This window comes from Lathyrus oleraceus, chromosome 2, assembly GCF_024323335.1.
Source record: "Lathyrus oleraceus cultivar Zhongwan6 chromosome 2, CAAS_Psat_ZW6_1.0, whole genome shotgun sequence".
Classification (NCBI taxonomy): Eukaryota; Viridiplantae; Streptophyta; class Magnoliopsida; order Fabales; family Fabaceae; genus Lathyrus; species Lathyrus oleraceus.
The window spans coordinates 68829282-68840727 of NC_066580.1; the positions used below are offsets into that span (position 1 = coordinate 68829282).

General features: G+C 34.0%; 2 protein-coding genes across 3 annotated transcripts in view; one reads left to right on the forward strand and one right to left on the reverse strand.

Moving 5' to 3' along the window:
• Positions 1-6896, reverse strand: part of LOC127121954 (ubiquitin carboxyl-terminal hydrolase 9) — a 28894-nt gene extending 21998 nt beyond the window's left edge. Inside the window, exons 1-5 of the mRNA XM_051052375.1 lie at positions 6831-6896; positions 2970-3068; positions 2320-2706; positions 2047-2187; positions 720-890 (exon numbers count right to left, since the gene is read on the reverse strand). Of these exons, the coding sequence (XP_050908332.1) occupies positions 720-890; positions 2047-2187; positions 2320-2706; positions 2970-3068; positions 6831-6896 (864 nt within the window). The remainder of the gene's footprint in view (positions 1-719; positions 891-2046; positions 2188-2319; positions 2707-2969; positions 3069-6830) is intronic.
• On the forward strand, positions 6259-8436 carry LOC127118146 (uncharacterized). 2 transcript variants are annotated; one of them, XM_051048295.1, is made up of 3 exons: positions 6259-6545; positions 6619-6763; positions 7201-8436. In XM_051048295.1, exon 3 carries the CDS (start codon positions 7215-7217, stop codon positions 8346-8348), a length of 1134 nt encoding a protein of 377 aa, XP_050904252.1. In that variant the 5' UTR covers positions 6259-6545; positions 6619-6763; positions 7201-7214; the 3' UTR covers positions 8349-8436. The 2 variants fall into 2 exon arrangements, with proteins under 2 accessions (XP_050904252.1, XP_050904251.1); XM_051048294.1 differs by having other exon boundaries at positions 7214-8436.
• The last annotated feature ends 3010 nt before the right edge of the window (positions 8437-11446 follow it).

The window sequence follows — 11446 nt, forward strand, 5'->3', positions numbered from 1 at the left end:
TTTTCCCCTCGGTTTCTGGTTAGCAATTCAGTCCCTTTCAGGGGAACTACATCGCCCTGATCCTCGTGCCAGACGAGGTATGTAGGCAGGTGGTCGTGCGAGACCTCTCCGGGCAACCTTTTTCTTTTTTGCGTGTGTTTAATTGTTATCTGATTGTGTGTTTTGGCTCGGATGCCGACGTAAGCCCAGTGATTGGCTGTCGGGCTCCACGTTTGCCCTTTTGAGTGTGTTTTGGTTCGGATGCCGACGTAATTCCATCAATTGGTTGTCGGGCTCCATGTTTGCCACCCTTGCTTGTTTGTATGTTTTGTGTTGTTTGGCGTGCGTAAGCCGAACTACAGTGGCTCTGATTCTTGTTCCAGACAAGATATGTAGGCATAAGGTGCGATACCTTATCGAGCTCGTTTCTCTTAACCCCACCTGCGTTCCCCGCGTGTGTGTGTGATGTATGTTTAGCAACCTATTCTGTATTCTAGGACGTGGATCCCTAGGAGTACCTAGGACGTGAGGGGTGCTAATACCTTCCCCTCGCGTAACCGACTCCCGAACCTTTTCTCTCTGGTCGCGAGACCATGTCTTTCCAGGTTTCTCTGAGCGTTTCCTTTCCCTATCTTGGGATAAATAACGCGCAGTGGCGGCTCTCTGTGTGCTTTTATTTTCGAGTCTCGCCGGTTGATTTTTCGCAGGATGCGACACATATGATATATACAAGCACTCACCTGGCATTCATCAACAATCAATGAATCATTCCGAGCCATATGATTTTTCCAACACTCGTATGCAACTTCCTCATCTGGCCTATTATCTGAGTCCTTCATTTCAATGTAAGGCTTTTGTTTCACACGATTCAAATCTTCATGCAGTCCATCCAATAAAAAGGCAAGCAATTCCTACAAAAAAGTAATTCACTTTTCTGAGAACACAGCACAAGAAGCAGAAGTTCAATAGCTTTCAGAAATTAGTAGGAAAGGTAAATTTTAAAATTATAAAGTTGTCCAGACTCAATAAAGAAATGCAAGCAACAGTCAAATTTTCTCATCTCCAACATTAATGCAAACTTGGGGCCTAAGGGTAGGATGCAAATGCAAGTTAAGCAAAAGATGCCCAATTCTCCAGTCATCTGGTAAACTAAGACCTATACATAATGCAGTATAAGATTAAGTTTGCTGCTACCATTTGGATTTTAGTTCTTAGAGAAAAGGAAAAAAACTTAACATCACCAAAAAAAAAACAGATTTACTTCTACTGGCAACAGGGGCCATATATATATATATATATATTCACATCAAGATCACGGCGGGTGCACAGGGGCCATACAGGTAGAACATACTGGCAACAGACAACTTCAATGAGTCCAATAAAAGATCCTACAAATCACAAACCTGTGATTGTGATCTCCTCCTAGTCTATAACAAAAACCACATGGTCCTTAGCAATTTTCTCATAAAAACTCCAAAATCACCCGAATCAACAATAGTTAAAATGTTATGAAAGAAACCTTATCTTTCACGGTAAAAATGTCTATAGTGTAATAAATATTAGAATTTGGATTGGACCTAACTCAACCCTTACAAAACCGACTTGTAAGATGAGACGTGCACTCACTTATAAACACATTGTCAGACTATATCTCATCACGCCCAGAACTGAACATATGGAAGTGACACGAGTGGCCCGATAGCGGTGACTTGAGCTCTTGAAAACTAAAGAAAATGTCAAGTCCCACATAGAACCTTTTGGAAGCCAAATTTTAACAAAGAATTGCTAGTTGCAATTACTTTTAGACCTTCTAATAAGTGGACAAAAATAAAATAAAAAATAAAACGAAAAAGAATGATATTTCAGAGACCCAAACACGATTTCTTTGGCCCAAAATCTAGCTTGATATAAAAAATAATTGCATGCCTCCGTTCCTTATCATAATACATAATATATGATTGAAAATGCCAGTGAATAGAGTTTTTGAGGTAAGTAATAACAGCACTGGGGTTTATTTACTTCACTACATTCCCAAAAATCAAAATTGGCCAAATTGCAGAAACTAACTTGAGAATCATGTTGGTTATAACCACTGAATTGTGGAGCAAATCGGGCCAACTTTCCCTTGAACGCGCGTGGTGCAATTGCAGTTCGCCCAGAGGACCAGAGTTTCCTCAACAAGTCACCAAATGCAAGTGCTAACTCACCCTGCAGATCAGAGAAAAGTTAAAATTTCAAAATTAATTGCCTTCAAACTAGAACCATTGTGCTACACAAAGTGTAATACAAAAGAGAACAGCAGGAGAAAAAAATAAAAAGCCAACGGAAATGATCACGTACACTCATTCCTAAAGGATTGTCCCTGTTGATCTCATCGTTGTAATCTTGTAAGAAAAATTCAACAAGTGGTGGAGTGTGGACTAAACATTGAAGAGCGCTATTCATAAAGCAGGTATTCCCCAAGTTCTGCAGACCTGCTAAACCACCTCTTTCACCTCTATATATGTCATAGTTATCATCTATGGTAGTCAATGATGAACTTACAGAACTTCCCTGATACAAATTAAAACCAGACCCAGTTGAGTGACCATTTGACAAGGTAGGTCCCCCTGCAATTGACACAGATGATCTTGGAGGTTCTAATGGTACCAATGCTAATTCATTTCCTATTGAATGCACACCAGAATGAGAAGAACGATCTGTATCGACTGAAACTTCTAGAAGAATCTATGAGCGAGAGAAAAATTAGGGGAATCAAGCTTCTATACAAGAACGAATACCAAGCAATAAATTAGGATATAATAATAGCTTAACATAAAATTAAAATAATACCAAAAGAATATTCAGCACCTCACTCAACGTAAAGACACTCATATCACCCTATATTGGACATAAAGTTCCTTCTAATGGAAAACCATAATTACAGTGCATATCCATTTATACTTCAAATCAATCAATCAAAAAAATCTATATAATTCAAAGTTACTCACATCATGGTCCATTGTCATGTTTGCATCCTCCAATGTCTGGCGGTCTGAAGCCGTCAGTAATGTATGCTTTTTCAAATTGAAGTAATCCCAAATACAAGCCTAATAAATAGTTTAGAAACGAAAAACGAAGTCAACACCCAAATGTCGAGACACGTACGATTCTTCAAACACGTTCAATGATTGAAACCGAAAAATGGAAGTGTATTCGTGTTCGCTGTTATGGTTTTCGCTGATAGGGTTTCAACGTTCGCAGGAGGGAAAACAAAAGAACAGAGAACGAAAATTGAAATGGAGTCTGAAATTTTATTTTAATTAGACCTTAGACAGCGCTTTTGTGGAAAGCGCTTTCTAAGATATGCCTTAGACAGCGCTTTCCAAAAGCGCTTTCTAAACCCCCCCTTAGACAACGCTTTTGGTTTTAATTTTTTTTTTAATTTAAAGACTTTAGACAGCGCTTTATCAAAAGCGCTGACTAAGGTCTATATTTAAAAGCGCTTTCTAAAAGCGTTGTCTAAGGGGGGGTCTTAGACAGCGCTTTTAGAAAGCGCTGTCTAAGACCCCCCCTTAGACAGCGCTTTCATTATTTTTTTGGAACATTTTCCGTGTTTTATTTTAATTTTAACCTTAGACAGCGCTTTCTTTTAAAAGCGCTGTCTAAGATGCGCTGTTAAAAGTCATTTTTGGCGTAGTGAATCATGTTATGATGCCATGAGAATTTGATATTTGGTGAGGAACATTTATTCAAAAAGTCCTATTTTGGTGAGGAGCCTTGCTCCGAAAGTCCTATTTGTTATTGAGAACTAATCACGTATTCAGAATTATTTATGATTATGCACATACCACTTCAAAGGCTTAGGTAAATCGGTAAGTGGGGATGTGGCACCAATGATTCATGCCTCAATTGGGTTTGAGCCCCAGCCATGACGGACATGGGGAAAAGGTGGACACCTAGTGGGTTAGAGACATATACGGTGAAAGATACCCTAAGTGGGTTAGAGGCCCATACAGGTGACAGTTGCTTGAACTGAGGAATAATCCTCATAGAGGACCCGATATCCACTGTGAAAGTCGAATCATACGAGCATGCGTGAACCGATCCTGACTTAGACGTAAATCCGTTTGGGGATTGATGTTTCGTGAATCCGAATAGTGATTTATTGAGTCATGTGAACTCAAGTGACATGTTTTCATACATTGCGAACATCCCTCGGTTGCTCAAGTCCTAGTTATAATGTGTGGGTGATACACAAGTAACAGAAGGTAAATACTTGAGTTAGAAATCAGGTAGTAACCCTGTAGTGCCGAGTGAACCCATAGGATAAAGGAACTCACTAAGATTATTATCTCACTCCATCAATGTTATTGTTTTTTAGGTGTTTTTGCGGGTTTGATTAAGAGGAGCGGCTTGATGATATTTCGACGTTGTTGTGATGTTGTGATCTTCCGTTATGAATTTTGTACAATGGTAGATATTCTACATAGATCTTAGATTTTTATTTTGGAACTTTCCATATCTTATACCATAGGTTGTATCTTGTATCTTGATCAAGTATGTAAATGATGCCTTTAGGCTCTTATGTTGTATCAATACCAAATAATAACACTTGTATGATATTAGTCTAGATACATATTATACGAATCGTTACACCGCGGGTTGAAAAACTCAAACCCGATACCTGAACCAAAACTATACGGGTTGTTATGCGTTGGATTGAGTATACCCGTAAATTAATGAATTCGGATAATTTGTCGATTGGTTCGATTTGGATCAACGGATTCGTGAGTCGATCCGTACCTATGAACACCCCTATTTCTTATGAATATTGGACCTAAACTTATATGATTCATTAGTGTTTCTGATGCATTCGTCATCATAATTTTTTTTAATATTATTAATCACGTTACAAAATATCATAATTATTTATAGTAAGAATTTATTATCATATATCTGTCACTGATATCTAAAAATTAACAAATACTTGTTAAATTAAAACTATAATATAGAATTGTTTTACAATGTACATATTTATTGTGTGTTAATAAGTAGTTGTCTTAATTTATTTGAAATAAATTTGAAGTTATTAAATTTATTCGTTAATTTCAAAATTTAGTGAGTAAATAAATATGGTACAGTTATTTTTAATTGAAATTAAAATTAATTCAATTATTTTAAGATAAGTTATATAAAGTTTTAAAATTTGTGTGAATGAACATGGGAGAGTGCACATTTTAATATTGTATTATCTCTATTCTAAAATAATAATTAAACTTATTTGAAAGAAAATAAATTAAAATAAATGATTTATTGGATATTTTTTATTTTTGTATTTTAAAGTTCATTTGCATAACTTTGTATTCAAATTATTTTATCAAAAAAATTTATATGATAAAAATAATGATTGAATAGACATGTGTTAAAATATTTTTAAATTAATGATTTGATTATATTTTGTGAAATTCAATTATTTTAATTAATTGAATTGAAATATTCTAATTACTCATACTTTATTTTTTAGAGTGGGGCGAGATTGGGCAAATTTAGAGGCACCTGCACTCATGGTTAATTTTTAAAAAATTGGATGAATGGACAGATCTTGTTTGGTCTGGTGCCGTGTGCAAGAATTGGCAATCAGTAGCAAACCTTAACCATCAAGATCAATCAACAGAGTGGGGCAGCTTTACTTTCTCTTGTGACAGAATAAGAGAACAGATTTTGAAAGCTGACAAGTTAAACACTTACAGGTCTCATAAGATAGCAGTGGTTAACAACATTCTGGCATTCAAACGTTAAATCACATTTACGTCTAATATTCATTTTAAAGTTGCTATCAAAATAAAAATTCATACTCCCTCCGTCCCATATTATAAGCAAATTTTACCTTTTTAGATTCATTAAATAATTAATGTATCTGGTCTATATATAGATTAGATACATTAGTTATTTAATCAATCTAAAAAGATGAAATTTACTTATAATATAAGACGGAGTGAGTAATTCACTAAAATCATCTCCAACATCACTTCTGGTGGCGTCAGAATATTGAGATGGAAAGGTATTGACAAAAAAAAAACAATATAAAATATATAAAAAACAAAATATACGGATTTTTTTTGACTGACATTAATAATTAGAGGATGAATGTCGAAAATTTTTAATTTTCTCTAAATTATTATAAATAGATTTATTTTATTTTTCTTTATGGAAAAAAAGGAATTAGTTTATGATGTGGCAACATTTAAAAAGATCATATAGTACTAGAGAGATGTTCTTAAAACAAACCTCCACCAATTTTGAGCAACCGCATCGGCTATTGCTTCGCTTTTTTTCATTCAAATAATAGGATATAACTTATATGATCCGGGATTATTGCAGCATTATTTGATTCATTCAAATAGCAGGATATCATGTATCAGAATAAATGGAAATAATATTCAAAATATATGAGATTAATTGGAGCCATCTTTTCTTTCTTTTTGCGTCCTAGATTTTGAAAGCTCAAAAGTATAAATAAGAGGAATTCACAACAAACAAGTATAGAAGTTAGCAGTGGTGAACAACATTCCGGCATTGAAGAGGTAAATCATATTTACTATCAATTCTTTTTATATTTTATTGATCATATCATGAAATCCTTCTTCTGCGTGTTAGCATCTTTAGCATGGTTTTAAATTGCGGCTGCGTGCGGGAGTTGCGGATGCGGCTAATACGGTTACTGTGATGCGAATTGCGGCTGCGTGCGGGTGTTGCGGATGCGGCTAATACGGTTGATGTGATGCGAATTGCGGCCATTGCGGTATGAAATACTTTTATACTCGCATCAAACACAAAATTATATAAAAAAGAGTATGACTTCTTGTTACCGCAGTGATGCGGTCCGATGCAGCGGTGATGCGGTGCAGTGCGGTGATGATTCCATGTAATTTCATTTCACACCGCAATTGCGATGTGTTGCCGTTGCGGTGCCGTCCGCATCCGCAATATTGCGGCCGCATCAAGTGATGCGCAATTTGAAACCATATTCTTTAGTCACCAAATCATACTTTTATATTTTATACTATCAACCAATCAACCAATGACGACGGATTATTCGACCAAATTAGATTGAAAATTCCTATTGGATAACATTATAGAATTTACATTATCAAAGCATTATCATTAAACCTTTTATTTATACATGATAAGTTAAACCTTTTATTTATTCATGATAAGTATTTACTTTGATTTTTAAAGCTCATTTGTTTAGAATGGAGCGAGATTGGGCAAATTTAGAAGCGCTTGCACTCAGTTTAATTCTTGATAAGTTATATGAAAGGGTTGATCAAATCTGGTTTGGTGCTGTGTGCAAGAATTGGCTGTCAGTTCTAAAGCTTAACCATCAAAATCATCCGTTGAGAAATAATGTATTACCCATGCTTATGATCCCAAAAACAAACCTATGTTTGTATGGCATTTCATCCAACACAACATATGAATTTCAATTTCCAATTCCTTATTATGATAACTGTTGTGGATGTAGCCATGGATGGATTACAACAATCCATACAAAATACCATGCATACTCTGATATGGATATATTCATGGATATATTCATAACTATGTTTAATCCTTTTAAGAGTGTTTCTCCTATTACTCTTCCACCTCTCAGAACATGTCCTGATTATTATGAAGGACTATTGCCTAAGGTTACTCTTTCTGCTGACCCTATAACAAGCCCAAATGATTACGTAGTTGCAGTAATCTATACAAAGTGGAGTCGTCTTTCAATTTTAAAATCGGGGCAAACCAGTTGGACTTATATCGGCAATTACAATTTGACGGATGTCATAGTTTTGGGAGATTTCTTTTATGTTTTGACTCAAGAAAAACGTCTATTATCCTTCAATCTTAGTTACTTAGATGACCCTGATCGCGCAAAGACGATAAGTCCAAGTCCGGTTCATGGTATTGGGTTTCATAAAGATTTGAAATGTTATCTTGTCAAGTCATTAGAGGGAGATGTATGGTTGGTGAGAAAGTTTTTGAGTGACTCCGATCATAATGGATTGATAAAATTTGAAGTGTACAGGTTTGAATTCGAATTTCAAAGGAGAAAGGTTAAGCAATTGGTGAAACTTGAAAGTCTCGGAGACAATGTTTTATTCGTAGGAGAATGCGATTCGATTTCTGCATCAGCTTCTCATTTCTCTGGTAGTTTGAAACAAGATTCTATCTATTATATTAACAAGGTTAAACCTTATACGCCATTTCATCAGTACTGTGAACCATTCAATGTGGTAATATATAATGTAAAAGATGAAAGCATTTGTCATCAGAATCCAGAATATTCTTTTGTCAGACACATGCCTACTCCTTGCTGGGTTTTGATGCCTCTTCAATGAGAATAGTAGGTTTAACATTTTCTTGTATTTTATTCAATGACATAGTTTTCCATGTTTCTTCATTGTTGTAATTATATTGATATTTAAAACTTGCAAAGCATCATGCTGATTTCAGCCTCTTTGAAAAGATCTGTGAGTTATTGAAGCATCATGCAGCTAAAAGAAACAGATAATAAAAATAAATGCAAGTTTTTATACAATTCTACAAAGTATTTGTAAATGACTACAAACTTTGTCTATTGTCTATTGTTCATTCGAATGCAACACTACTTAAAAGACATGGATATCCAGGGATGTTCAAAAAATTATATTGTACTAACGGTTTTAAAAACTAACAAAAATTGAAATCAAAATAAGATCGAGCTGAATCAAAATTGAAAATGATAAATAGTTTTAAATTATTCAAAAAAATTATAAAAAAAAATCTAATGGTTTGGTTCTTTAATAAATTATTCGATTTAGAAAAATTGTTTTTTAACGGTTTGGTACGGCTCCAAATTTTTAAACGGTATAACAAACCAATAGTTTCAGTTTGGTTTGGTTATGAGTAAAGTGAAACGGTTCAGTTCGGTTCAGTAAGATTTGGTTCATTTCGGTTCAATTTTTTCATAAAACCATACCATGAAAAATCATATATATATATATATATATATATATATATATATATATATATATCCCTTTGATTGATGTTGATGTTATTAAACCGTTGGAAAAGTATCGGTTATAATACTCTGAAAGAGCGCTTACCTAGAGTGGAGAAACTGCACAGAGAATTTGGAATCATGGACAATCAAACAAATTTTATATGGTTAAGTTTGATCAAACTACAGATAAAGAAAGAAACGTCTTAGATATGCCAGAGATGATTTTTGAGCACCACCTTGCGGGCTCTCATTGAACACCAAAATTTTATTCACCAAATGCATGTGTGAAGAAAATCACCGTCTGGATATAGTTATCTTCATCGGAAAAGTGAGTACAAATACAACAGGGAGGTGAATTGTGTTGCGTTGAAAAATAATGTCAAATTAAAAATCTTTGATAAAAAGAATTCTTTAAAACAATTTTGAGAAGAGTCGGCAGTGGAATAAATAAAAAGAATAAACTCAGTGTTAAAAATATATTTGTATACAACGGAAATAAGCAAACAATGGAAATAAAGAGAGATAATGGATAAGAAAAATACACCAGAGATGTATAGGTTCGGCCTAACCACCTAGCCTACGTCCTCTCCTTAAGAAATTCTACTTGAATGTTCCACTATATGATTTATCTTTTCATAGGATATGGCCACAAACTTTTTTACAAACAAACTTTGAATTTTCTATTGAATTTCCTCCAAACCAAACACGAGATTTTATATCACGCTAATCTCGAACCAAATGAGAGCTTTTATACCAGACACATCTCATGAACCAAATGGATATATTTATCAACAATCTCACAAACCAAAAAAAAATATGTTTTAACAGGTGAAATTCACAAATCAAACAAAAACTATTTCACTTGGTTTAACTTAGAATCAAACAACGAAACCTCATAAGAGATATTACAAAAAATGTCCCAACACAAAACCCAAACACCTGACAAGTAAATTTCACTCTCAAACCACTAAGGCAAAAGTGAAGAAGAAATAAAGAAAGAGAAGAGAATAGAGTATTTGGCGAAAATATGATAATACAATGGTCTAGAAGGGGGGGTTGAATAGGCCTCCTTAAAATTTTTACTGATTAAAAATTGTTTATTTCAAAAGGTCAGAGTTTGAAAAGAGTTCGTGTGATGGAAAAATATGCACACAAAATATATACATTTGGACGAAATATACATAACACTCAATCAGTATACAAAATTGAAAATAAACAAAACAAACAACCAAAATCAATCAATATATTTATTGAATTACAATCATTTTACACGAGTTGTGTAAACGAATAATTTCTATACAAAACAAAATATACTATCATTGTCTTAAGGTTTAATCAACAACAAGAACAATTCAAAGTCCCAATCTAACTAAACCAGCAATTATGAATGAAATTGCTATTAATGAAAAAAAAAACTAACCACATGTGATTCTATGAAAGTGATAAACCTAAACATGTAATTATACAGAAAACTAAAAGGCAGGGATAAAGAAGATTGCAATAGGATTTATATTGGTTCAAGACTTTCGTCCTCGCTTGCGCCTAATCTAGTATGTCATTGTTGCATATTAAAAAATGATTGTTCTTCCACTATGATTTTGATAAATTTATACAAATTTGTCTTGTACAATCACAATAAAAAAAATTCTAAAAATAGAAACCTTCGATTTGAATCCATGTTGACTTGTATGTGGTATTTAACACTGAGCTCTTGCGAAATATTCCCTCGAAATTGAGTTAAATATTCCATCTCCAAGAATGGTGCTTCATGTCTCTGTTATGTAGTTATCTTTGGTTGGTTATACCGGTATCTCGAATCTTGGATTGTCTGAAGATGAGAAAAACACGACTTTCTCTACATGTTTCCACACTACTCTATCAAAGTAATTCAGGAGAGAATAACCACATTCTTTTCCGTTGGCTTTGTCAATCCCAATCACAATTACAAACACGAACGTAAACCCTTGAAATCCTCAAGAAATATTCAAAGAAAATGTTAATCACAATAATGATCATCCTCACAATCTCACCCTAAAATGAGTGCTAGATCCAAACGATAATGGTTGATGCAAGAGGTTGAAGATGAAGATATTTCGTATAAAAATTCAAAACAAGATTCAAAAATCTTTTGAAAGATGAGAGAAAAAGCGTGTTGTGAATTCTAAATCAAAAGTGGATGTGTATGGTTTCTACATTGTGAAAAATGATTTGAGAAAAAGGTTTATATATGTTTAGAGATTTAGCACAAAAATGAGAGAGAATTGTTATTTGATTTGAGCCATAAGAAAAGGGTACGAGACGAGTTAAGAGATCAAATGATTTGAATCAAGATCCAAGAACCAATAAAAAATGACCCAATGATTCGAGTCAAGTTTTTGTTATTCGATTCAAGAAAACCTCTAATTCGAATAATAACACATAACCAAAACCCAAAAATTGTTATATGTGTTTAAT

Coding starts and splice junctions, on each gene's coding strand:
- LOC127118146 (XM_051048295.1), top strand. CDS start 7,215: ATGGAGCGAGATTGGGCAAATTTAGAAGCGCTTGCACTCAGTTTAATT.